Source organism: Pteropus medius, unplaced genomic scaffold (assembly GCF_902729225.1).
Source record: "Pteropus medius unplaced genomic scaffold, Ma_sr-lr_union100, whole genome shotgun sequence".
NCBI lineage: Eukaryota > Metazoa > Chordata > Mammalia > Chiroptera > Pteropodidae > Pteropus > Pteropus medius.
The window spans coordinates 170,648-195,756 of NW_024353909.1; the positions used below are offsets into that span (position 1 = coordinate 170,648).

Here is a 25,109-nt window from a genome sequence, read left to right on the forward strand (position 1 = left end):
CAGGGAACCTCTCTGGCAACAGTCTGACATTCCCCTCTTGCCTCCTGAAGAGTTTTAAGTGACAGGAACACCTTACAGCAGGGATCCAGAGACAACACCCCAGACTCTGAAGCCTAGTTTCGAACACTCCAGCCTAATTCAGAACTGTCGGTCTTGGATTTCACTTACATCTCAGGTTCCCTATCAGAAGAGGAAAGATTGAACTAAAGGGCTCCTAAGCTCCTTCCCAGCTCTGACCTAGAGACTTCAGTTCTTGGCAGAATAATGTCTGTGTACTGTTGCAAATGTGCTATATTCTGGTGCCAGCCCAAGATGGGGTAGATCCTGCAACTGCAAAAAAGTCACCACTAAGACATCAAAAGAAAAGGAAACTGCAGACCAATATACCTTATGAATACAGATGTAAAAACTCTCAACAAAATAGTAGCAAACAAAATCCAGCAACATAGTAAAAGGATTACACACCATGAACAAGTGAGATTTATCCCAGGAAGGCAAGGGAGGTTCAACATAAGAAAACCAATCAACATAATAAACCACATGAATAGAATGAGTGAAAGAAATCCACATGCTCATTGCAACGGACACAGAAAAAGCATCTGACAAAAACCTCTTCAGGATAAAAACACTCAGAAAACTAGGAATAAAAGGAAACTTCCTCAATGAGATAAAAGGTATTTTTGAAAAACCCACAGCTAACAATCTCAATGGTGAAAGACTGAAAGCTTTTCCCGTAATATCAGGAACAAGACAAGGATGCCCACCTTTCACCACTGCTATTCAACATTGTACTGGAAGTTCTAGCCAGAGCAATTAGACATGAAAAGAAATAAAAAGCATCTAAATTGGAAGAAGTAAAACTCTATTTGCAGATGACATGATGCCACAGAATCCCATAGAAAATCCCAAAGAATACACAGAAAGCTTGAGAGAATCCATTAAGAATACACAGAAAGCTTATGAGAACTAATAAATGAATCCAGCAAAGTCACAGGATACAAGATCAACATACAAAAAGCAGCTGTGTTTCTATACACTAACACTGATCAATCTAAAAGGGAAATTAAGAAAACGATTCCATTTACAATAGCATAAAAAATACTTAGGAATAAATTTAATCAAGGAGGTGAAAGATTTGTACACTAAAAACTATAAAACAGGACTAAAAGAAATTAAAGACACAAACAAATTTAAAAATACTCCATGTCCATAGATTGGAAAACAATATTGTTAAGAGAAAATTCTTAATATTCTCCAAATTGTTCTACAGGTTCAACACGATCCCTACCAAATTCGAAGTCTTTTTTTACAGAAATGGAAAAGTTGATCCTCAAAATTATATGGACTTGGCAAGGAATCCCAAGTAGCTAAAACAATTTTGAAAAAAGAGAACAAAGTTGAAGGATTCATACTTCCTGATTTCAGAACTTACTGTAAATCTATAGTAATCAAAACCGTATGGTACTGGCATATAGTTGACATATAGACCAATAGAATAGAAAAATCCATAAATAAACCCATATATTTATGGCCAAGTTACGTTTGACAAAGGTGCCAAGACCATTCAATGGGGAAAGAATAGTTTCTTTAACAACTGGTGCTGGGGACAAGTGGATTTCCACATGCAAAAGAATGAAGTTGGACCCCTACTTCCTACCATATATAAAATTAACTCAAAATAGATCAACGATCTAAATATAAAAACTAAAACCATAAAATTCTTAGAAGAAAACATAGGGGGAAAGCCTCATGACCTTGACTTTGGCAATGGATTCTTAAGTATGACACCAAAAGCATGGGCAACAAAACAAAAAATAGACTGGACTTAATAAAAAAACTTTTATGCAGCAAAGGACATTATCAAGAAAGTAAAATCACAATCTATGAATGGGAGAAAATATTTGCAATTCATATATCTGATTAGGGTTCGATATTCAAAATATATAAAGAATCTTTACAACTCAACAACAAAAAGACAATCCAATTATAAGGTAGGCAAAGGACTCTCCAAAGAAGATATATAAATATCCAATAAGTAAATGAAAAGATGCTCAATATCACTAGTCATTAAGAACTGCAATCCACCTAGGATGGCTACAATAAAAAAAAAGAGAGAGAGAGAAAGAAAAAGAAGTGTTGGTGAGGATGTGGAGAAATTGGAACCTCCATACATTGCTGGTAGGGATGTACAATGGTGCAGCTGCTATGAAAAATAGGTAGTTTCTCAAAAAATTAAACACAGAATGATCCAAAAATTCCACTCTTAAGTGTACATCCAAAAGAATTGAAAAGGGGGACTCAAACAGATACTTGTATGTCAATGTTCATCAACCCATTTTTCACAAGAGCTGAAAGATGGCAAAAACTCAAGTGTCCATCAACATATAAATGGATAAACAAAATGTGGTATATACATAGAGGCATAAAAAGGAATGAAATTCTGATACAGGCCACAACACAGATAAACCTTGAAATCATTATGCTAAGTGAAACAAAGACAGATATAAAAGAACAAATATTGTATGATTCCACTTATATGAATTATCTAGGCAAATTCAGAGACAGAAAGTGGACAAGAGGTTACCAGGGAATGGGAGGAGGGGAGTTATTTCCTAATGGGTACAGAGTTTCTGTTTGGAGTGATGGAAAAGTTTTGGAATTAGATAGTGGTAATGGTTGTGCAACACTGTGAATGTAATTAATACCACTGAATGAACGAACCATTTAAAAATGGTTAAAATGGCATATTTTCTGTTACATATGTGTTACCACACACACACACACACACACACACACACACACACGAGTCACCAAGAATGCCTCTACGGCTCTGCATGCCAGCATGAACCTCATTTGGCTTTTCTGGATGAGACAAGCAGGCCTTGGCACAGAGTGGAGTGGAAAGCACCAGAGTATTCTGGCCTTACATCAGGGCCAGAAGAAAGAAGTGCCTCACTGCAAGCACACAGCAAGAATGAAGAACACAGACCTAGCCCTTTTTACTTTCTATCAATTTCTTATTAGGGGGAAGGTGGATTTTACAGGCTGGCAAGCTCATAGGCACTTTTAATAAATGTTGCATAAGATATATGAACCAATGACTATGGGACCTGATCATTTTTCATTTAAGCTATCAACTGGATGTCTCCAGGCTCACAGAGCTTGGGTAGCGAGTGACAAAGAGGAGAAAAGGGATAAGAGACAAGCTCCTCAGCCTCAGGGCTGGTAGCTGTTGCTGGCTGTACGAAGGTATCAGCTCTGCTGCCATTCTCTGGTGAAAGGGCCAGTCATTACTGCCCCTGTCTCCTGCCCCAGATCCTAGAGGAGTTACTGGAATCTTACTTGACAGTTTCATCTTGACATCTAACACCTTAGCCACAACTCAGCAGGCTGGCAATCTTGTCCCTAACAGAACCTGCCCCAGATAAAGAAATCAATAGCCCTCGAACAGAGGTGATCTCAGGGACCATGGTTACAAAATGGTCCCTGGGAGACATTTCAGGAAAAATACTAACTGACATTTAGGTCTGAAATGAGGGTTAATATTTGGTGCTTAGATTTTATTTCATAGTCTGATGGGCCTGCTTAAAGCCACAGTGCATGACACTGGTTACTGTGTGTAAGCTGCTCCTCTAGCAACCACACCCCAACCCTACCCCTCTGCCAGGAAGCCACCCAGTCACCCATGAAGCCCAACTCTGTGCAGGCCCCCAATGAAAGAGAAGGTGTTACAGAGATAAATGAACCCAGCATCGGCACCATCCACGGAAGAACAGGCCTGAAGGCAAAGGGGCTTTGAGTCAGGGAGGAAGATCATTTTGAACATGGGTCAGGAGACCCTCAGACATCCACTGCCACTACCAGTACCATCAAAACACCCAGAAAGCGCACAAGATAGGAAAGTGCAGAACAGTCTCCCTGGGTGGCCCTAAGCAAGTTACTCACATACCTCAGGTTCTGACTATTTCTCTAAAGGGCAGATAGAGTCTCGAGTACCAAGCCTTGACTTTCCAGAGCCTGCCACATTCAAAAACCAAATACACTGCCCTTAGCTAAAGGGTGTAGCCAGTTGGCGCCACAGCTTAATGTGAAAGGGTTCCCACCAGACCCCACATCTAGCAGGCTCTGGGCCCTACCCTCTACTTCTCTGGCCCTGTATAATTACACAGCTGCACAGCTGAATGTGGACATGGCAAATGCCCTTAGGCACTCAGGTATTACCCTTAACTCCCTCGTTACAGGTGTTCATCCAGAAACTGGCCTTGAGTTTGTTCAGCAGGAAGTTTTCATTCAAGTAACCTAGCCCACCATTACATGGAAATTCTAAGTTCCAATGATTCTAATTCCATGTATTAAATCACTTTCTGCTTAAAATATCTGTAATGGTTTGTTTTCTGCACTGGCCTCGAATGATACAACATATATAATGGCAACAACCTGTGTTTGTTCAAACCTGCATCTCTCCATCTCCTTTGCTGTCTACTTTTAAAACGTACATTGTGTCAGGTATTGAAAGATCCTGTGTATTCTTCTATAGTTAAAAAAAAATCTACAGAGAAAATAAAAATATATTTTGATTTAAAAAAAAAGCAAATATAACTATTGCTAAACTCCTGGCACAACGGTTATTAAAAGAGTATTTATAAAATAGCCATGCCAATTCAGATACATGGCTTTATAAACTGGGTTATATACAGTTTTACTCAACCAACCATCGTCCCCTCTGCTTCTTTCTTTTTGGTTCAGCTCCGCCTCAGCAATGTCCTCTAGAAGTCATAAACTGGGCCCTCAGACCATCTGGGTACAACTGTCTTCCTCTCTCCACCTCTTCTCATCTTCCAACAGCCTGTCCCTGAGGGCCAGTTGGTTTTGTCTCGTGATGAAACTCTGACCAAAAAAAATAGCAGCTGCCTGGTGCATTGTGCAGTGAGAAAACTTCTGGGGCTCTGTCTGGACAAGAATGTATGCTATTATTAATCGGTAATGTTTTCCATGGAAGCAAAGGGGGCAGCAGGTGTATTTGAGCCTCAATTGCCATCTAGAACCTGAAGTAAATTTCCCTGGCATCCCAGCCATCTCCAAGGTCCAATAGGTAGGAGAAAAGTAGAACCTAACAGGGGTACAGGAGACTTACCCAGCCACTCCCCCATTTCTCTACACAGTCCAGAGCATCTTTTTCTGGCCCCTTCATGGCAAATGGGGTGGGCTATGTTCCATCACCAAGTCCTCTAGCCTCATTTCTAGCAATAAAGCCACAACTTCGCATTTTAATTACAAAGAAAAAAAAAGCTGAAGATTCTGGAACTACAATGATATTTTACGTAAATTTTGAACAGAATTTCTGGAGCGACAGAGGGACATCCTTGATTTTAGACACAGTGTTATTCATCTCTTTCTCAGTGATCAGTCTCTTTTTAACTTGACCCCTGACCACAGAGAACCACTCTGGGGCTCCTGATTCCTTCCCAATGATCCTACAATAGGATGGCACATTGTACTGTGCCATGCAGAGCTGCCGAGTCCATCCTCTTGTGCTCCAGCCCAATGAGCTCCCACATCCCTTCTAACAGAGAGTCTCCCTTATGTGGTGATCCATCTAAGGAAAAGACCAAACATTCCAGAAAACAAAAAATGATGGGGGGAGAAGGGAGTACAAAGTGAAGTTTAGTAATTTCTCTAGAGGTTGACCTTTGACCAAGGAAGTCCCCAGTTATAAAGAAGCCATACTCCCACTGTCAGCTTGCAGTCGGAGCCTGGGTGGTGACACACATTGAGCAAAAAGGTCCCAGGGAAGCCCAGACGAGCTCGGCACAGGAACAGGATACCACGTGGACTCCAGACCTTTCACCTCAGCAGCCCCAGTAGACCTAAGCTTTAAGCTCCAACAAAGGTGAGCAAAACAACACTCTAAGATGCTCCAGAGCCCAAATACTCCACGTTTCTAGAAACAGTGCAATGTGTTACTGGAAGAGAAGCAGCTCAAAGGTCAGCATCTACCCATGAGGCCATTAGCAAGAGGGGGCAGTGAGGGAGAACAGGGCACAACTGCCATCTGTACCTGCCTTGGGCAAGGACAGCAACTACTTCTCAGGGAAGGCAGGACAAGGCCTTCCCCAGGTCCACAAATGAGCTCCGAACTTCTCAATGGCACTGTACAATGCACAGGGACTAAAGTGGGGAGACCCAGGGGAAGGGGCCACACATGAGGTGTCTCTAGGCTGGAGGGCCTGAGCTCAAGTGGCTCTCCAGACCAAGAATGTGGCAGGTGAGATCTTATTTGAGTGAGTGGCTCTTTGGGTCTCCATGGAAAATCATGGACAGTGTTGTCTTTCATTGTTGTCTTGGCAAAACCAAAATACCAAGAAACACCAGCACACGCTGTCCTTTCACCTCTGAGAAGCCTCTCTGGCTACCAGTCTTCAGCATCTCACCTCTGCATCTCACCATGTAGGATAAAGCCCAGCCAAGAGAGAGAAAAGACAGTTGTCTTTTCTGTGGGGAAACCAGAGCCATAGTCAAGGACCTAAAGCCACTGGCCCGCACTGACTGGGCTCTCAGCCAAAGAGGCCTGGCTGAACCGGACCAGCAGTTTCTTCTCCCCCATCCACTCTCAAAAGTGTGGACAGATTCAAAGTCCTCATACACCACTACTGCCCTCAGAATAATGCCCATGCTCCTTGGCCACAGCATAAAACATATTTCTGATCTGGCCCCCAACTACTTCATGCTCTGTATTCACAACTTTTTATGCACTATTCCTCCTGCCTGGAGCATCTGCTTCTCACTTTGTTCATCTGGAATCCTCTAACTCATCCTTCTAGATTCAGTATCATTACCTCTTCTATGACGTTTTCCCCAAACTCTCAGGTAGAGGAGGAAGTCTGACCTCTGGGCAACCACTGGGTATAGCACATACCATGACTCGCCTTTACTACACCACTCTGTGAGTTCTAGTGCACAGGCCTATCTGCCTCCACTCTAGATAGGCCTCATGCCTGTGTTCCTGGGGCTCAGGCCTGGGACTGAGACAAAACAACGGGTGCCTCGTTGTGGTACGAAGAATTAACGGATGAGGACACTGCTGCCTAGCCAAAGGAAATCAGCTGCAGAGAAGAGCTCTCCCAACTCCATCTAGTGCTCTAGCTCAGGCTTGCTGTTCTTGGGTAGAGCCACCCATCACATGTCAGGAGGCCGCCGCTGGTGGGATGATGTTACAGTCTATTTTGAGGGTCACACTGGAGCATCTGTCAGCCTGGCCAGCCACACCCTCCATGTGTCATCACTAACTCCTGGGGCCACCCATAGGTCCATGAACTCTGAATAAGCAAGTCATTTCTCCCAAGGACCTTCAGCTTCAGGGCCTCCTTGGCTTCCTAACAAGATCAACCCAAATGCCCTTATCTCCTGGCACCACTGACAGGGCTCTGATGTCTCCTCGCCTCACCAGCCTGCTCCTGGGGTTCCCAGCTCTGGTGACTTGGCAAAATGAAGCTGAATCCCATCAGTTTGTGCCAAGTTCTTAGCTCAAACACAGTCCCTCCTTCTGCAGCTCTCTCCTATATTTGGGGAGTGCCCAGGAAGCACAGCAGCCTGAAAACAAGCTAGTTACTGACCAGCCTCATTTTAGGTACAACAGGTCTCACCTGCTGGGAAACTCCTACTCATCACTCACCATGCCCAGGCTCTCCCTTCTCTTATAGACAGCCTTTCAGCCCACTCTCTACTGAGTAGGGCACAGGCTCCATGGCCTGTGTTTGCCTCTACCTTTGTTCTCCCTGCACCTAGCATGGGCCTTGCACATAGTAGGTATGAATAAATACTCTATGAACCCTTGAAATGAAACCTTCCTAATTAGATGAGCTTAGTGTGCTTTTCTACAAAAGACATCATCAGAACAAAGGCCTTTCTGAAAAACAATGACACTGACAACTGGGTTCATAAACACCTTTTACAAAGGAGGCCCATACTCAAATCTATAGAAAAACAAGTTTACAGATTCATTGAGATGGTAAGTCAATAAAGCTCAGATTAGAGCACACCACTCTTCTCTGGTCCCACTCAGCACTAAGCAACTTTCAGCTCTGTCCTGTGAGAACACACTGTCCTGTGAGAATGCAATTGGACATTCCATCTCTGTACCCAGGGAGGGAATGCAATAAGGCAACAGCAGCATGGGCACACATGTCTGGTATCAGGAGAAGATATCTGACAAATTAGGCCACTCCACTGCACATCCCAAGCCCTGCATCCAAGGCAGGTCGCCAAACATCACAGGGGATCAGGGCTCACCCACAAAATAGGTACACCATCATCTGCTCCAGCCACTTTCCAGAGATGCTGAAGATCAACTAGATGATACAGAAAAGCTATATATCCAACTAACACGTGAACCAAACCCTGGTCAGAAACACACCTCCAGCATCAACAGGAAACAAGCTGATCACTGTCTGCCCTGTAACTGCCCTTGGTCTCTTCAAAACCACATGTGGCCCATACCAACATCTGGCTACACCAGAGCCATAAGAAGGCTTTCAGGGATTCCTTAAAGAGGCCATGAAGGGATATTTATAAACTTGCCATCTGACAGTGGTCAATTGAAGCAGGCCACCAAGATACACATGACCTGAGACCTTTTTAAAACTGAGGTTTCCAGGTCAGCTTAATGGTTATATTTACCACATGTAAAACTGCTGGGAACAGAAGGAGAGAAGATGCCCAACTTTCTTTAGATTTGTAGGCAACACCTACAATAAGGCAATCTAACAAGACACAGGGCCTTCCAACAAGATCCACTCACAACTGAAATGTTAAAAGCCAGCTGAAGGGATCTGGGTCTCTACATTTAAACACACCCTTCCAAAATTTTGTTCTCTTCTCTCACTAGCTCAGCTATTTTCTAGGATAAAGACTATAGAGAAAACAATCCATTTTCCTACCTACGAGTTTAAGAAACACCCCTTAGTTTCTTTGGCAATATGAGACTTCAGCACCAACATTTCAATCTATACTATAACTGTTTTGCAATGTTTGTTTTGTTTGTTCTACGAGGCCATTCTCATTCACACTAGTTTAAACATATTAAACATGTGCTCTTATCAGAGGATGAAAAGGGAAAATAGAAGCTTTAAAGCCTTCCAATAATATAAGTATCCTATCTTTAAGTGCACTAGATGGCAATAAAAGTGAAACATGCAATAGCTTGCCATGATGAGAATTTCAAAATCACAGAATTCTAGAGTTAAAAGCAGCTTAGCTCCCCACAGTGCAGATGAGGAGACTGAAGCTCCACAGTCTACCCATGATCACATAACTCTTCTAGACAGAGATGTTACACTGTCACTGATGAAGAAGGCAAAGCTCTGACTCTGGCAGTCCTGCCCCCCGTATAGCGTCTGGGCGGGGTATGCACCACAGCAGGAGAGAGGGAATATTCTGAATGTTCAAGAACACATACTCAGGGTTGGCACGAAGGTCACTGGGCACCAGACCTAAGGTCTGATGAAGAAAGCCTTTCCAAGACAGCTGCAATCATGTTATTTCATAACTTAAACACCTGCTTTGTCACAATCACTAGAAAAAAGGAAGACTGGGGGAAGAAGAAAAAGAAAAAGAAAAAATCTCCCCTGATTTCCTGTGTCTGCTTAGATCACCCTAAAATAGAGAGTCTCCCTAATAGTGACTTTAATGAGGGCTTTCCTTAAGCTGTCCAACTGGTGTTTGAGTCCCTGGACTGAAAAACAAGTTTATGAACAGCAAGATCACCTGATTCTGACCATGTGCACGCTGTTTACTCCGAGATGACAAGCCAGTGGCTGCCACAGCTTTGATGAATGTTATGAAGACTCTACTATCCCTTTGAAGGCTACTGGGGCCTCTGTATGACTAAATGCCATAAAAAGGAACCTTGAATGCAGCAAGAGTATGAAAGCAGGGAAGTCACAAACACACACGTCAGTGGCGGGGGGACCCCATTCTGGACGCTGTATTGTTAATGTAAACTTGTTACTTGTTTTCCTGACTTGTGAGGTATCTCATTACAATATCGCTAAAAAGAAGTCCCCTCTCTACCCACAATGCACCTACTTGTCACCAAGGGCTGCTGCTTAGTCCAGGCCATGCCCACAGCCAAGTTAACAGGCAGCCCACTATTCAATCCTCTGCAGCCCACACCCATGCAGCTCAGCAGCTCACAACAATCACAAGTGTCAGTAGGAGACCTTGAACTCTGACCACAGGTAATAGCTCAATGTTGGGGGAAAGAAGGTGGTAAGGAGGGGCTTACCCATCTCTTCCTTTGCTGACAATCTTCACCTCAAAGTAATAAATGCCACAGGCAGCAGGTATAGGGTGGGTGGCACGAACTGAGGCTGCATCTTTGTGATTTTTGCCATGACCTAATTGGAAAGGGCAAGGAAGAAATTTCAGCACAAGGAAATGCAAATGGAGGCTTTATTCTTCTCCGCTCCATTGCAACTTCATAGGCCAGAGAAAGCCCTTACATAGTCTAAGAAATATCAGACAACTGAGTAAACACTTTAAACTCCCACCTTTGGCTCACCTCCTGAGAATAGCAACCCTGCCTGAGACTGTTTCCCATACAAACCAAATGAGGGGATAGGCAACGTGGGTGGATGTGAGAGTTTCTCCAGTGCTGCTGGCAGTCTAGTGTCTCCAGAAGACAGGCAGTCCACCTGGGAGATGAGGGGAGGAGGAGGCAGCTCTGGAAGACACTACCCCACTTTAGCACAAAACCCCAAGCTCACTCTGGGAGTCTGGTAGGTGAGCAAAACCATGGGTCTCTGGCTAATGGAGAAGATGTGACCACCCCTTTCTGCAGACACTGCTGAAACTAAGCAGAAGTGAAGAAGGGCCCAGCTGGAGTTGGAGCTATCCCAGGACAAGCAGAAAGGCTCTGGGGTGGAAGATCCAACCCAGCACTGAGTCTGGACACCTGTGCCGTTCTCTTGGCATCAGGTGTCTCAGGGACGAGCAGTCTAGGCAGTCGACCCTCGGCCTGGTCAGCCCCACCATCCTGGACACTCGCAGGGGCTAAGGCCTAACTCGGTGCAGCAGGGCCGGGGAAGAGACGTAATGGGGTAGCGGCTGGGCAGCACAGCTAGCCCGCAGACACTCTGGCCTTTTCCCACCACGGCCAAACAGACCAATACCTTTGTAGTGGACGCGGAGGTTGCCCTGGGAGAGGCCGATGTAGTTATACTTGTCCTTGGGGCTCCAGGAACGCGGCAGCGGCGTCTCGTGCTGGTTGACCGCGGGGTACAGGCGCTGCAGGCGTCGGCTCAGCTCCTGCTCTCCCGGGGACGGCATCGCGCCCCCAGCGCCCCCGCCGGAGGAGTCTCCAGCCTGCGGGCTCCCAGCTCCCGGGTCCACCGTCGCCGCCGCCATCTTGGAGGGAGCTGCTATTGTGTCACTGGGGGCGGGGAGGTGAGGGACCAGATCCGCCCCGCGCAGCCAATGGCCCGCGAGCCTACCGGGGCCGCAGGGAAACCGAGTCCTAGTCCCGTATCTTTTTTTGGACACCGCCACTCCTTGCCACATTTTGAACTCCACATCCCACAATGCCCAGCATTCCAGAGGCGGCCCAACTCAGGCTAGCAAGGAACTTTGGGAGTTGTAGTACAAACCTGCTCAGCTATAAGCTTCTTTGGCCGAGACTTTGGGACACTAAAAACTACAATTCCCGCGGGCAACGCGGCTCTAGCGTCTCGGTTCACCTCCCTCCCCCATAGTCTCTGTTTATCCCCCAGCCTCGGTTCTGGTAGCTAGAGTCAAATCCGCTGTAGTGATTGATTCTGAGGGGACCCCGCTCCCAGGCTTGAGTCCACTTTTGCTACTTGGCCTTCCTCCTAGCCCCCGAGCGCGGGGCTTGGGGGCGTGGCAAACCCTGATCCCGCCCCCACCGCTGGGCTGCTGGGGCCTGGTCGCCATGGCGACGGGCTGTACACTACCACAGCTACCTAGGCGGCTGGTGCTGGCTGCCCGGCTGCTGGAGAGTCATGGCCTACCCTAAGCCGCGGTGCTCCAACTTCACGACCACGTCGAGGTAGGCGTGGGCCGGGCTGAGGGCGGAGAGGAGGGCTTGAGTACTACCAGAAAAAGAAATAGTACCTGATCTGGGACCTCTGCACCTCCCTCCTCTGTACGTTGGTCTGGGGCTCCAGCCCCACAACATCAGTTGTGTAGAAACAGAATCCCGGACGACTTGTCAGCCCAGTGAGGACGTTACGTGTTAGCAAAAGGACGGGCACACTTCATCATTAGTAACAGCCAGCTTGTTTGTATGGAGTGTTTATTACGTGACAAGTGTTTTATACACCACACTTAACCCTCACAACAACTCTATGAGGTAGTAATATTACCATTTTACAAATGAAGAAATAGAAGCCTAAAGAGATCATGTGTTTTACACATGTGGTGGGACTAGGATTTGAATTCAGCCGTGTGAGACTCCTGAACCTGAGCTCTTAGATAAATTGCCTCTTCACCCACTGACTTATAACAAAGATGCTTGTCAAATTGCTGGCTGACTCTATACAGACCAGGCACATCTCACAACTTCAGGGTAGCTCTTGCCTGTATTCAGAGGTGTAGCCTATGGGCACTGCAAAATATGATAACAAGCCAGGAAAACCAAAAAGTATAAGGGTTAAAACAAAAATTTTGGATACTTTTCTAGCTTTGGGACCTCAAAGAAGGCTTTTAAAGCTCCAGGCTTCTGCTTCCATAGCTTAAACATGGAGATGATATAACCCACATCACAAACATTGTTAGGAACATTTAGGTAGAGTATGTGATGCTGTCATCATAGCTCTCGCATATAATAGGCATTCAGTAAGTGTTGAAAGAATATAGTTTCTCCCTTCTGCTCATTCTCAAAGCAAAAAACCTGATCTCACCTCAACTCTAATCCTTCAAGTTCTGCTGCCTTGACAGAGAAAGCCTACAGAAGACAGAAAATTAAATGCCAATTTGATTATTTGATCCTGAGCTAAAATGAATCTACAAGAACCAGACAGCAGGCTTGAGAGAATGTCGTTACTCGGCACAGGAATAATTGAGGAAATTGCAGCCATGTTTGAAAAGGACATGAAACAGACTCAGAAAGAGAATCCGCATCCATTTTATTTTTTTTTAATTTATTTTTTATGGTGACATTGGTTAACGAACTCCAATAAGTTTCAGCTGTGCACTTTAACAATAAAGCATATATATATTTACACTGTGTGTTCACCTCCCATAGTTAGATTTCTTTCTGTCACCACATATTTGATCCCACATCCATTTTAAGACGAAAGCACAATGTAATTACTGAGGCTGACTTGGATGGCAGTATAAGATGTCATTCATTCTTGTCCATATTCTTCATTCACCAGTATTTAATGATATACATTGGGCCAGCTTCACTGCTTGCCTTAGAGGCACAATGTGGGATGTCCTCCTCCAGCTCCCCTTAGAGCAGGGTCAGGATAGTGAAGGATAAGCCAGACCTTAGCACTGTAGATATATCAGGAAGACTCCCTAAAAGGAAACTTAGAGTTGTGCATTGCCCTGGGGCAGGTTTCTCCTTAGATAAGTCTGTAATCTTTACCGAATGTTTTTAGAATTATTATTATTCGCCAGTCTGTTTTTTGACTATTGTCTCCCTTGACATTCAGAATTAACATCTGTTACCTTCTGAGCTTTTCCACTTGGCAACTTCTCAGGATTTGTAGAGTTCCCCATAGTTTTCTTGCTTGCCTTGCCTTATTTGGTAGCTTTAACAGGAGCAAGAATAGAATTTGGAAAATTCATTGGTCTTGACAGAGAGTTATCAACCTCCACAGTGAGCAGAAAGTTTAACCTGCTGTTTTCTGTCTCAAACCCATGAATATCTGGGCAAAAACCCTTCCTTTTCCACACTGGGTGCTTATTCGACATGGTTTGTTCACACTTGTTCTGTTTAGAGACAACAGAGGACTGGTGTTTGGGGTGTCACTGCTCTATGGAATAGGGAAACTCTGCAAGGCAGGATTTCCCAACTGAGTTCATGTTACTGCTCTCAACTCCCCTGGAGTTTGAGTAGTCCTAGTCACTTTTATAGACAAAGAGACAGGTTCAGAGGTTATACAGCATGCCTAAGGTCACCAGCTAATAAGGGCAATAAAGACACAAGTCTATCTGGCAGCATAAACCCCACCCCCCACCATGGATTGCTGGAATTACTTCTTCCTTTTTTTCCACCTGGATCTGCCTACCCACATGCAGCCCTCTCTGTTGATCCCCAAAAGCCTTCCTACCTTGAGCAAGGATGGCTCTCCCAAGAGGCCTAGGAGTTAAAGACCTCCTGAGGGTCCACTTTTCTCCCATTGGGCTGTCATAATTAACATCTGTGCAGCTTCTTGCAGTTTACAGGCTATTTTTGTATTTGGTATTACACCCCAAAAGTGTGCCAGTCATGTACATGAAACTCTCATCTTAGCCACAGCTGAACACTGAATAGAAATGTAGGCCCACGGGGTTCTCTGGGCTCATGATGAGGATATCCTGCCCTTCAGGAGTTGGCGAGACTCTGGTGATGAGAAGGTTTCTGGGAATGTAGGAAAATGATTTGGGCCCAGGGCCAGGAGATCGTTGGCAGCATCTCTGGGAATCTAGAGGCAGCACTTAGAAGCCCCTAGAGCCTAGCTTTGAGGTTGGAGGAGGTAATGTCTTGTGGATCTGGGAAGGGTGAAAGTGCTCTCCCCATGCAAGGCTCTGTCACCCACCACTTTCTTTCCCTTCTCTCTGCAGAACACACCTGCAGTCTTTAGGAGTGATCACAGATGACCCCTTCCTCACAGAAACCAATAATACCCAGAAACGCAAGCTTTCTCAGAAACGGAAGACTCAGGTTAGTGGCAATGTCCTGTTGGAACCCCAAATGTCAGCCCCCATATCCTATCTGCTTCCTTCTCTGTAACCCAAAAGTACCACCCACCTGAAACATGCCTCACCAAATGTGTTGTCAGGAGAGTGTAGCTTACAGAGGCCAGGTACACCAGGCTCTGGCATGGGAATGTGCATACTTGCCTTCCCAGACTCCTTGGCAGAGACTCAACCCAAGCCATAGACACCTTTCTCCTGCAACTAAGCATTCTGGAGTGGACCTCATTTCTTCGTCTAGCCTGCCATGTATCAGGCACTGTGCTAGGTGCTAGGATGGTCCCACCAGATCTTCCACGGTCCTTCATGGCTGTGACTTTTTGTCTGAATGGCCCAAGTGTCTGATAGGATACTTAAGTGGCTGGCACATGTGCTCCATAAATGCTTCAAGTAGATGTGTGAAGGCAAGAGTAAAAAGGATGTTCCTACGTTGCATTGTTGGCTTTGGGTTGGGAGCAGAGACCCTTTACCAGCCTCAAGAGACCAAGTGCAGTCACGGCCGCGCAAGACCCGATAATTTAGGGCACCCACTCCCTACCCCTCCTCCCTTCTCAGTGGACCTGGGGCCGGGTGCTTTTGCTCCTTTTTTCCTGCGCGGCGGCAGCTACGCTGTTCTCAACCACCAGGGGGAGTCGTTTCCTCCTGCTGTCTCACTACCATTCTCCCAGGCCGCCCTTTCCGTTTTCACCTGCAGAGGGAAGCAGAGAGCATGGAGCACCCTGGAACCCCTCCTCCTAGCTACCCGCTTATGGAGGCCTTCCCAGCTGTTAACCAGCTGGAGAAGCCATACATGCCCCCAAATCAAAGTCGGGTGGCCATGTTTTCTCCCAGGAGAAATGACAGCCAGAACACGGAGACTGGCCTCTGAAAGTGTGAAAAATTTATTGACCCCCCAGGGTTAAGTGATTCTTTGAAAACTTCTCAGATGTCTTTTAGGGTTACTTTGCACTTTTATAAAAACCACATTAATTTTGATAGTCTTTTAAAAAACTTTTTCTGTCTTGATTTTTGTTTGGCTTCTCTCATTTTTCCAGTTTGTCTATTTCTACTTTTATTTCCCGTTTGTTTGTTTTTTTTATTTATTATTTAGAGTTCTTTTTTTTTCTTCAAGCAACCAGAGGCTTAAAGCTTTCTTTCTTAATATAATAGCGAAAGGATTTTAAGCAATTAAATACCTATGAGTGCTTCTCTGATCATGTCCCAAACATTATGAACGTGTAATTTTAACATTGCTACAATATGTTATATTTTTATTTTAAGTAAAAAATGGGTCAGGAAAAATACGAATTTATTTTTAAATTTCTAAGTAGTCAAGTTTTTTAGAGGTATAGGTATATTGTCAATTCCTATTTTCGTTGCATTATATCAGCAAATGTGAGTTACAGTTGACCCTTGAAAAACATGGGTTTGAACTGCACAGGTCCACTTATATGTAGATTTTTTTCAATAAATATATTGGAAAATTTGGGGGAGATTTGCGACAATTTGAAAAAACTCACAAACCTTTGGTTTTCTAAACATTTTCTTTTCCCTAGCTTACTTTATTAAGAATACAGTATATAATACATATAACAAAAAAATGTGTTAATCGACTGTTATTGGTAAGGCTTCCAGTCAACAGTAGGCTATTAGTAGTTAACTTTTGAAGGAGTGAAACATTATACATGGATTTTGGCTGTGTGGGGTTTGGTGGCCTTAACCCTCACATTGCTCAAAGATCAACTGTATATAGTTTCTGCTTTTAAAATGTATTAAGACCTTATCTATGGCCTACAATTATTTTTTTTTTTGTATATATTAAAAGATCATTTTTCTTTATTTCTATTTAATGCATGTTATAAATCTGTTCATCTGTCATTATCAATTAGATTACTCTTGGCATGAATACCTTTTACCTTTTTCTGTTTGATGTAGCTTATTCTGATAGGAGGGCTTTAAATTCCTTACTACAATTCTGTTTCATCTCTTTTTTTCCTCCCGTATTCATGTATTCAACAAATATTTGTTGATTCCCACGATGTTTCAAGCACTGGGGATACAGTGGTAAAGAAGACAGACATAGTCTCTGTTTTTTAGAGAAGATGGGGGTGTAATGATGGGAAAGTGTAGGCATTGGGCCTGGGAAAAGTAACAAGGAGAATCCCTGAGATCTTAAGAATGAGTAATCAGGATAGAGCATTCTTGACCCAAGAAGAGCACATGTAAATAATACACCCAATGAGTAAAGTTTTTGTTTTTATTTTGCCTTTCATCCATGCTAAACTGTTGTATTCCTTTATATATTTATTTTACGATATTTGCTGAGTACTGTTTAAGACTGTGAAGAATGTTAAGTACGATACTGTTGATTCTGGAGATACAGAGATAGATCAACCCAGGCCCCACAAGAGGCTGAAGTCCTCCCTGGAACCTAGAAATAAGGCTTAATATATACTTTCCAAAAATATTTAGGAAAAGAATGAGTGATCCCAAGATTATGATAAAACATGTAGAATTAACAGAATGCAAAGAAGAGCCCAAAGAGACAGTAGGATTTCCACACTTGGGAAAGTCAGGAGCCAGTTACTCTTAGTCTAGAAGGACTCCTATAACCTGGATACATGGGGCATAGGAGGTAGGCCTGGCCTCTCTATCCCAGAAGAACCTGGAGGCTAGGCTCAGAGCCACAGAGGGGGCTTTACTATTAAATTCGGTATTGAATTCAATAATTAAATTATCTTTTAAATTTGAAAGTAGTTTATGTGCATTGTAGAAAAATTTGAAAAATATATAGTTCTACACAAATAAGGATCCATGGGCCTATCATTAGAGAATAATAATTGCTGATAACCTTTTGAATTATTTCCTCCATCTTTTCTGGTCTTTCATTTTACTTGGTTGTGCTTTTTCCCTAATTGCAGGCCTTACTTAACCTTTAGAGCTATAGCATTATTATAGTTCCATGTTAAACCTCTTTGTAAACATTTCATGGCTGCATAACAATTTTACATTTTTAGGTACTTAGGAGTTTTCTAATTTTATCACAGTCATAAGGCTTTGAGGACCACCCTTATGCATAAAGCTGCTGCTCCATCTCTGTCCCACTATGCACTGGCTGCCCCAGGCCTCGGCCTCCACCTGAGCCGGCTTGCTCTCCTTGGGCATTGGCCCCTCTTCATAGATCTTCAAAATTCCTGCTGTTTCCCTGAGGTGTTACCCAGGCAGTCTCTGTGTCCCCTAGCCCAACTCCCTACACACACCTTCTCCCAAAATAACCTCAGCTCCTCTCACGCACTCATTCAAGCTTTATTGCACATCACTGACATCATCACCTCCTTCTTCAAAATGCCCACCCACTCCTGACCCCCTCCATTTAGGGCCCCCCACCCTCCTGTAACCTGCATTGGCTTCAGTCACTACCTGCTGATTTCTGATTACCAATTCACTTGTCACCCCAGTCCCATCATACCCCCAGTTTCCCTCATGTTCCTAGAACTCAGCGGACCCACAAATGTTTGATGAACGAATGAATGACTAAATAGATGAACTCCAGAAGTAGGCTTTACTGGGTCAGAGGTCATTTTTTTCTCCTATGTTTTGAGTATTTCATGAAAAGTTTAAAAAACAAGCCCGTACATACTACTGCTTCCATGCCCTACCCCTGCTCAAAGCTCAGAATGAGATCCCACTGCTTTGGGACACTCTTCTCACCTCCCCCAGAGGGTGCAGCCCAGTCTCCTTCCAGGTTCCACAGCTCACGCTGCTGCATCTCTGCAGTCCTGTCTGTGTCAGTCAGGCTTGAGGCTGGGCCTGCCCTCCTCTACCTCTGTCTCTTTAGCCGGACTGTGTTGTGAGGGCATGGGCTGGTCTTGATCAGTACTTATATGTTTTCATAGCACAGGTATCCAATACTCATTGACATACCTACAGAAGAGAATAGCTCACCTTTACTGAGTTCCTAGGAAGTACCTGAGTCTGTGTAAACCACCCTTTATGCTTTCTCTTTGCATCCTCACATCAATACAGTGCAATGAGACTATAGCCATCTCCATTTTACAGATGCAGAGACTAAGGCTCAGAGAAGTTAAGCCTGTGGTCACACAACTAATAAGGGAGACCTGGGACTTAGCCTAAGCCCTCTCTAACTCTAGGGCCCACAATTGTAATCATGAACTATATTGAGATGTTGGGGGAAAAAATCACAAGTGGAGGGAGAAGGATGGAGAGAAGCAGCAGGAAGGAGAGCAATGTTGCCATGGTAACCCCACCTGTCCCTTCCTGCATTCCTATCAGTCTTCCATTGATGGCTACCTGTCCCCATGGCCCACATACACCAGTGGCCAGACCATTCTACATAATCGAAAGCCCTGTTCGGATGACTACCGGAGGCGATCAGGGTAAGCCAGGGTCAGCCCAATGGTGGATGGGCTACTACAGACCCCACATGGGGTCCAGAGACAGCACGAGGGTATGTGCTGCCCCAGACTGAGGGTGCAAGGGCCTCCTCGTTGGGTGCCTATCACAACTCAGCCCACCCTCCCCTGCAGTAGCTGGCAGCAGCAGACCCTGGGCACTACTAAGCCAAGGTATCTGGAGCAGCTAGAGAACTACCTACGTAAGGAACTCCTTCTGTTAGACCTGAGCACGGACTCTGCCCAGGAGCTGAAGCTGCAGGTCAGAGCCACAGAATTACTCTAGGTATGGGACGGGGAAGAGTTGGGAGGAAGCCCTGTTCATCAGGACTGAGCACTTCAGACCTTCAGGAGAGACCAGCCTCTCCTAGTTCTTTTGGGTTCCTCTTTCTGGTAAGAGAAACATGTTCTTTGACAAAGCCAGTGAGTAGGAAAGCCTGCCAGTATAGAACCCTTTAAACTCCTGAGGCTTGAGTTTCCTCACCTGAGTCAGGTAGACTGGATGTGTCTCTAATCTCTTCAGCTCTGTGATCCCCAGTGCCCAGCTTTGGTCATTGGATATTAGGGAATAGAGCCTGGATCCTGGCAGTTGGGCAAGCAGGGGTCCTACAGTGTTCACCAGCCCAGTGACAACAGCCCAAAGCTTCAGGAACTTAGCCCACACACACAAAGAGAGAAATCTAGATGCAACCTGGATTCTGGTACATATAAGGGAGAGAATCACCAAATCCCTACTCAAACAGGGAAAATGATGGGGAATCCCTCACTTCTGACTTAGTCACTGACAAAAGCATTTGCTAGGCCCTGAACGGGGCCTTATATATATGACCTCACAAGCTGAAAGTACCTCACCAACAAGGAAGTAGAAACTTGGAGGAGGGATTCAGGTATGAAGCAGTGGAGCTAGGATTCAAACTCAGGCCTGTTCAGGAGCCTGTGCTCATTCCAGTACATGATGCCGCCTCCCAAACCTTCCTGTGTGTTCAAGTGAGACAGGAAACCACACTTCTGCTTGGAGGTCAGAATGCAAGGCTAGAACCTTCCATCTCCTCCTGCTCCCACAGGGCTTTAAAATGGGAGTGGGTGGGTGCTGGTGGGAGGCCAACTGAGGCACAGTGCATGGAGGAGGCTAGTGGCCTGGAGAGCCAGAGAAGGGGCTCGGGTAGTGGCCTAGAGAGCCAGAGGGGTTGTCTGCCAAGCCTCAGAGACAGCACCAGGAAAGGCCTCTGGAGAGACAGAGCTACCCCCTCAGTTTCCTGGTGTTGAGAGATCCAGGTGGTGCCTGGGGCATTTATTTGAATGTGGGTCACCAGGCAGCTTCATGCTAGAATACTTCTAAGCCAAGCAAAGAAAAACTCAGGTCCCACTGAGGGTGGCAGCTATAGGCCAGGAGGTGACAGGTGCCCTTTTCCTGCCAGCCTTACAGAGAGATCTTTGAGTTCTTCATAGAGGACTTCAAAACGTACAAGCCATTGCTATCTTCTATCAAGAATGCGTATGAGGTGATGCTGGGTAAGACTGCAGGCTCCCTGCCTGAGCCCAGGTTGGAAGGTGTGGAGAGGGTCCTACCTTGACCTTCTGGGGCTCTGCAGTAGGGCTGGGGCAGCTACTAACTGAGCCTTGAGGTCACCAAGCTCTGCTAAGCTTTTTTGCTTACACTGTCCTGTGATAGAGCACCTGAGGGCACCTCACCACCTCCTGTCCTTCGGAAGCATGGTGGGGCAGTATCTATAGGAAATAGAGTACTTTTCTGTTGAGGCTGAGCCCAGAGGGAGTGAGTACCTCTGGGAAGTGAGACAGCTCCCTGCAACCAGGCTCAGGAGGTATCAGGCATGGTGCAGCTGTAAGACAAAGATTGTAGGGGAAAAGGTCATAGGCGAGACCCCAGTCCTCATCTAGACTCTGCCCCCAGCATATGTCATCAGTTTGGTTCAAATAAACTTTAAAAAAAAAAATCAAGTGTAGAAAGGCCTTAAGCAGAGGCTGTGCTTTGAATGAGGCATTAATAGACTCCTGGAGTTTGCAAGACGCATAGCCACTCACTGCGACCCTAGCATCAGTCTCCTGGCTGTTCCCCATGGCCCCAAAGGGACTCTCGCACCTGTCCCTGCTTAGCCCACCAGAGGGAGAAGATTCGGGCTCTGGAGCCCCTGAAGGCCAAGCTTGTCACTGTGAATGAAGACTGCAATGAGAGGATCCTAGCCATGAGGGCTGAGGAGAGATCTGAAATCTCCATGCTGAAGAAAGAGAAGATGAATTTGCTAAAAATCATTGACAAAAAGAATGAGGAGAAGATCTCATTGCAGAGCGAGGTAAATGGGAATAATACGGTGACCAGCTCCCTAAATCCCTGCCACCCCCACCCCAAGGGGGACCTGAGGCCTTGTGTACTGAGGTGACCTCCTAACTCCCTCCACCCTTCTACCTGGAATGACAGACTGAGCCGCCACCTCCCCAGAGCCCCTACTACCTCCATGTTCTGCCCTCCTCCTTAGCTCAGCACCAGTTCCATGTAGCCCCAAATGCTAGGAGAGTCCTGCTCCTTGACCGCCAGACCTCCACCACAGGATGCGCTGGCACTCTGCTGGATTCTCAGGAATGGCCAGTCTCCTTCTTCCTCTACCTTTCTTGTTCCTAGGCCCTGATGAGGCCACACAGCACACATCCCATCCCCTGTGGGGACTAGCTACATACAGGGATCCAAAGACAGCCCAAGACCATGCAGCCACCTTCCCAACAGGTGACCAAACTAAGGAAGACCTTGGCTGAGGAGTACCTACGCTACCTCAGTGAGCGAGATGCCCGCAAGATCCTCATCGCGGACCTGAATGAGCTACGGTACCAGCGGGAAGACATGTCACTAGCCCAGTCCCCAGGTAAGCCCAAGGGAGGTTTCTTGCTGATGAGGTGCTGGAGAGGAGTCTGGCTCCCACCACCCAACCCCATTCATTCAGCTCTCCTAATATCTGCTCATTAAGTGCCCATTCATGATGGGAGATGTCCCTGCTGCCACCTGGGTCTGTGGCTCTTCTGAGCTGGACTGAGAATCGTAGACTCGTCGTCTAAGTAGGAACACTTGCTGGCAGCTGAGACAGCCTAGACTCCCTAAGGGCAGGACAAGCCTAGTACTCCTTGTCTTGGGCTTCTCTATTTAAGCCATCAGCCCTAGGCTGGTAGCACTGTGGGAAAGACCAGGGGGTTCCCAAGGAGGGAGAGCAGGAGTTGAGACATGCCCCAAGGGACTCTCTAACCCTGCCCTGGGCTACAGGCACCAGAGTCAGGTGACACAAGTTGCTGGGACCCCTGGCAGGCATCTGGGGGGAAGACCCTGTGAAGTTAACGGTGGCTCTGAAGATGGCCCGGCAAGACCTGGCCCGCACGCAGATGGAACTCAACACCATGAAGGCCAACTTTGGCGACGTGGTGCCCAGGAGGGACTTTGAAATGCAAGAGAAGACCAACAAGGATTTGCAGGAGCAGGTGCTGGTGGGCAAGCAGGCCAGGCAGGGTAGGGCAGGGTCGTGCAGGTGGGTAGCAAGGACCAATCACTTTGCCCACAGCTGGACAGCCTGAGAGACGACTACAAAGAAGTCTGTAAGGAGCATGAGATGCTGCTGCAGTTGCACATGAGCACACTGAAGGAGCGGGACCAGTATCATTCTGAGTTACAGGAGATCCAGCGCACCTCCACACCACGGCCTGACTGGGCCAAGTGTGAAGGTAATGATGGCTATTGGGGCTCCAGGGACTGCTCAAGTGTGTGGTTCTGACTCCAGCTCCCACTCTCCACTTGCAGATGTGGTGGCTGGGGGCCCAGATCGCTGGCACATGCTGGCTGAGGGCAAGAACAGCGACCAGCTGGTGGATGTGCTCCTGGAGGAGATTGGTGTGGGCCTGCTACAGGAGAAAGACTTCTTCCCTGGTCTGGTAGGGGAGTTCGTAGGCTTGGGAGGGTTGGGGCCAGAGTCAAAAGGGCCTGGCCTTGCTGCTGAGACTTGAGGTTCTTGAGGAACCACCGGGGGCTCTGCCCTTCTTGAGAGTGGGGCCACAGATAAGCCCAGTGATGAGCCGACACTTTCCCTTCCAGGGCTATGAAGAATCCATCCCCCCTTTCCTTCGGTTTGAAGGTGTTGTGGAGAACAAGAAGCCAACCAAGAAGGATGTCATAAACCTCCTTAAGGATGCCTGGAAAGAACGTCTCGCTGAGGAGCAGGTCAGATCTCAGCAGCCATTTTGGCCTGGTGTGGCCTCCAGAATCCTCCGGGAGGTTCCCTCAATGTGCTAGGGAGCAAGGAGGAGGGCCAACCAACCATGGAGCAGCTGACCAAGTAGTCTTCCCCTATCCTACAGAAAGAGAAGTTCCAAGATTTCTTTCTCAATTTCCTGGAGCGTCGTTTTGGGCCTGCTGATGCCATGGCCTGGGCTTACACCATTTTTGAAAATATTAAGCTCTTCCGCTCCAATGAGGTCATGAGTCAGTTCTATGCAGTCTTGATGGGAAAGGTGAGCTTGGGTCTGGCCCTCTACCCTTTGTCCCCAGCATAGACCAGCTCTGTCCCTACCACTCCAAGAAGTAGCAAGGTAGTAAGTACTTCCCTCTCTGCAGTGGAACGAAAGTGTGTACATCAAGCAGAAGGAAACAGTAACACAGCTGCTGAAGGAGATGACAAATGTTGACAGTCAGAACGAGGGGCTACTAACCATGGAGCAGTTAAGGTGAGAGGCCAGCCAGGCCACCTCAAACTCCTGTCCAACACTTCTTCTGGCCAGGCTCCCAGGTGTGCTGGGGAAAGGGGAGCCTGGTGGGAAAGGCCACAGCCTCAATGCTGGCTGCCTTTTTGAGCACTAGTGGGGCCAGCAAAGGGGTGCAGGAAGATGGGTGGGCAGGTCTCAGCCTGGCCTCTGTTGGCCCTTGTGTCTCCCCACAGCACTGTTCTCAAGAGCACCTTTCCCTTTAAGAAGGAAGAGAAAATTCAAGAGCTAATGGAGGCAGGGGGCTGGCATCCGAGCAGCAGCAATGCAGACTTGCTCAACTACCACTCATTGTTTGCGGAGGTGTGTCAGGGGTCCAGGAACTTTCCCAGCCCTGCTCTAGCCTCGTCAGACCCTAGCCCATGTGCACTTACCCTATCTTATGGCCTGTCTCAGGATGAAGAGGGCCAAAGTAGGCCTTTTGTGCAACAGCTATGGGAACAGTACTTGGATGAAAAGGATGATTACTTACAGGAACTAAAGCAGGAGCTGGGCCTTGAACTGTGAGTGACCCTGGGGCCCTCAGGTCCACTTAGCCATAGGCAAGTCCCACAGGTTGGGCCACAGGGTAGCATTTCAAGCCCCTGGGTCTCCCTGCGTATTGAGCTTGCTGCTGGGCACTATATATTGCTCAAGCCTGGCAGAAGGCATCTTGGGGTCTGGGGTGGGGGGCAGTCAAGGCCTATCTCTCTCTTTTCTTTTGGGGCAGCCGTGAAAAGGTGACCCTACCCAAGGTACGTGAGGCCCTGATGACCATAGATCCCAAACTGGACAAGCAGACCCTGAACAGCTATTTGAGCCAGGCCTTCCAGCTCCCTGTGACAGAACTGCCAGAGGAGGCTGAGGAAAAGACAGAGGACATTGTGATACAGCTCCAGACTGCCCTGGAACGGCTTCAGATGGCCGACATCAGGCGCATGGGGCCTCGAGAGCAGGAGCCTGTAAGCTAGAGCCACTGTGGGCAGCAAACCCTTGATTTTTAGTATAAAATTGTTTGTCTGAGTCCATGCTATTCTCCTGATTATGCAAAGGAGGGGGCTAGTCCCT

At 46.6% G+C, this 25,109-nt stretch overlaps 2 protein-coding genes and 1 long non-coding RNA gene across 11 annotated transcripts in view; 1 reads left to right on the forward strand and 2 right to left on the reverse strand.

The window, feature by feature from the left end:
- The window catches only part of RANBP10 (RAN binding protein 10), a 55,675-nt gene extending 44,104 nt beyond the window's left edge, over positions 1-11,571 (reverse strand). The window contains exons 1-2 of one of the 2 annotated variants that reach the window (XM_039851987.1): positions 11,169-11,571; positions 10,283-10,394 (exon numbers count right to left, since the gene is read on the reverse strand). In XM_039851987.1, the coding sequence (XP_039707921.1) occupies positions 10,283-10,394; positions 11,169-11,556 (500 nt within the window). In that variant the 5' untranslated portion in view covers positions 11,557-11,571. The remainder of the gene's footprint in view (positions 1-10,282; positions 10,395-11,168) is intronic. The other variant, XM_039851988.1, reaches the window with a different exon arrangement.
- A 160-nt stretch (positions 11,572-11,731) lies between these two features.
- Positions 11,732-25,039, forward strand: TSNAXIP1 (translin associated factor X interacting protein 1). 8 transcript variants are annotated; one of them, XM_039851978.1, is made up of 16 exons: positions 11,732-12,061; positions 14,788-14,887; positions 19,192-19,295; positions 19,446-19,572; positions 20,729-20,822; positions 21,426-21,622; positions 22,051-22,186; positions 22,621-22,790; positions 22,871-23,030; positions 23,107-23,237; positions 23,398-23,523; positions 23,661-23,813; positions 23,917-24,026; positions 24,239-24,365; positions 24,459-24,565; positions 24,772-25,039. In XM_039851978.1, exons 1-16 carry the CDS (start codon positions 12,015-12,017, stop codon positions 25,010-25,012), a joined length of 2,130 nt encoding a protein of 709 aa, XP_039707912.1. In that variant the 5' UTR covers positions 11,732-12,014; the 3' UTR covers positions 25,013-25,039. The 8 variants fall into 8 exon arrangements, with proteins under 8 accessions (XP_039707912.1, XP_039707913.1, XP_039707916.1 ...); XM_039851979.1 differs by lacking the exons at positions 19,192-19,295; positions 19,446-19,572 and having other exon boundaries at positions 11,734-12,061; positions 24,772-25,012; XM_039851982.1 differs by lacking the exons at positions 19,192-19,295; positions 19,446-19,572; positions 20,729-20,822 and having other exon boundaries at positions 12,026-12,061; positions 24,772-25,012.
- LOC120593953 (uncharacterized) lies at positions 17,142-21,427 on the reverse strand. The gene is made up of 2 exons (XR_005650470.1): positions 21,093-21,427; positions 17,142-18,822 (listed from the first exon to the last, which is right to left on the reverse strand). It is a non-coding gene; the product is annotated as an uncharacterized LOC120593953 (long non-coding RNA).
- Positions 25,040-25,109: the final 70 nt, after the last annotated feature.

Coding starts and splice junctions, on each gene's coding strand:
- TSNAXIP1 (XM_039851978.1), top strand. CDS start 12,015: ATGGCCTACCCTAAGCCGCGGTGCTCCAACTTCACGACCACGTCGAG. Junction 12,062..14,787: donor AACTTCACGACCACGTCGAG/GTAGGCGTGGGC, acceptor TTCTCTCTGCAG/AACACACCTGCAGTCTTTAG. Junction 19,573..20,728: donor CCCAGGAGCTGAAGCTGCAG/GTCAGAGCCACA, acceptor TTTTCCTGCCAG/CCTTACAGAGAGATCTTTGA.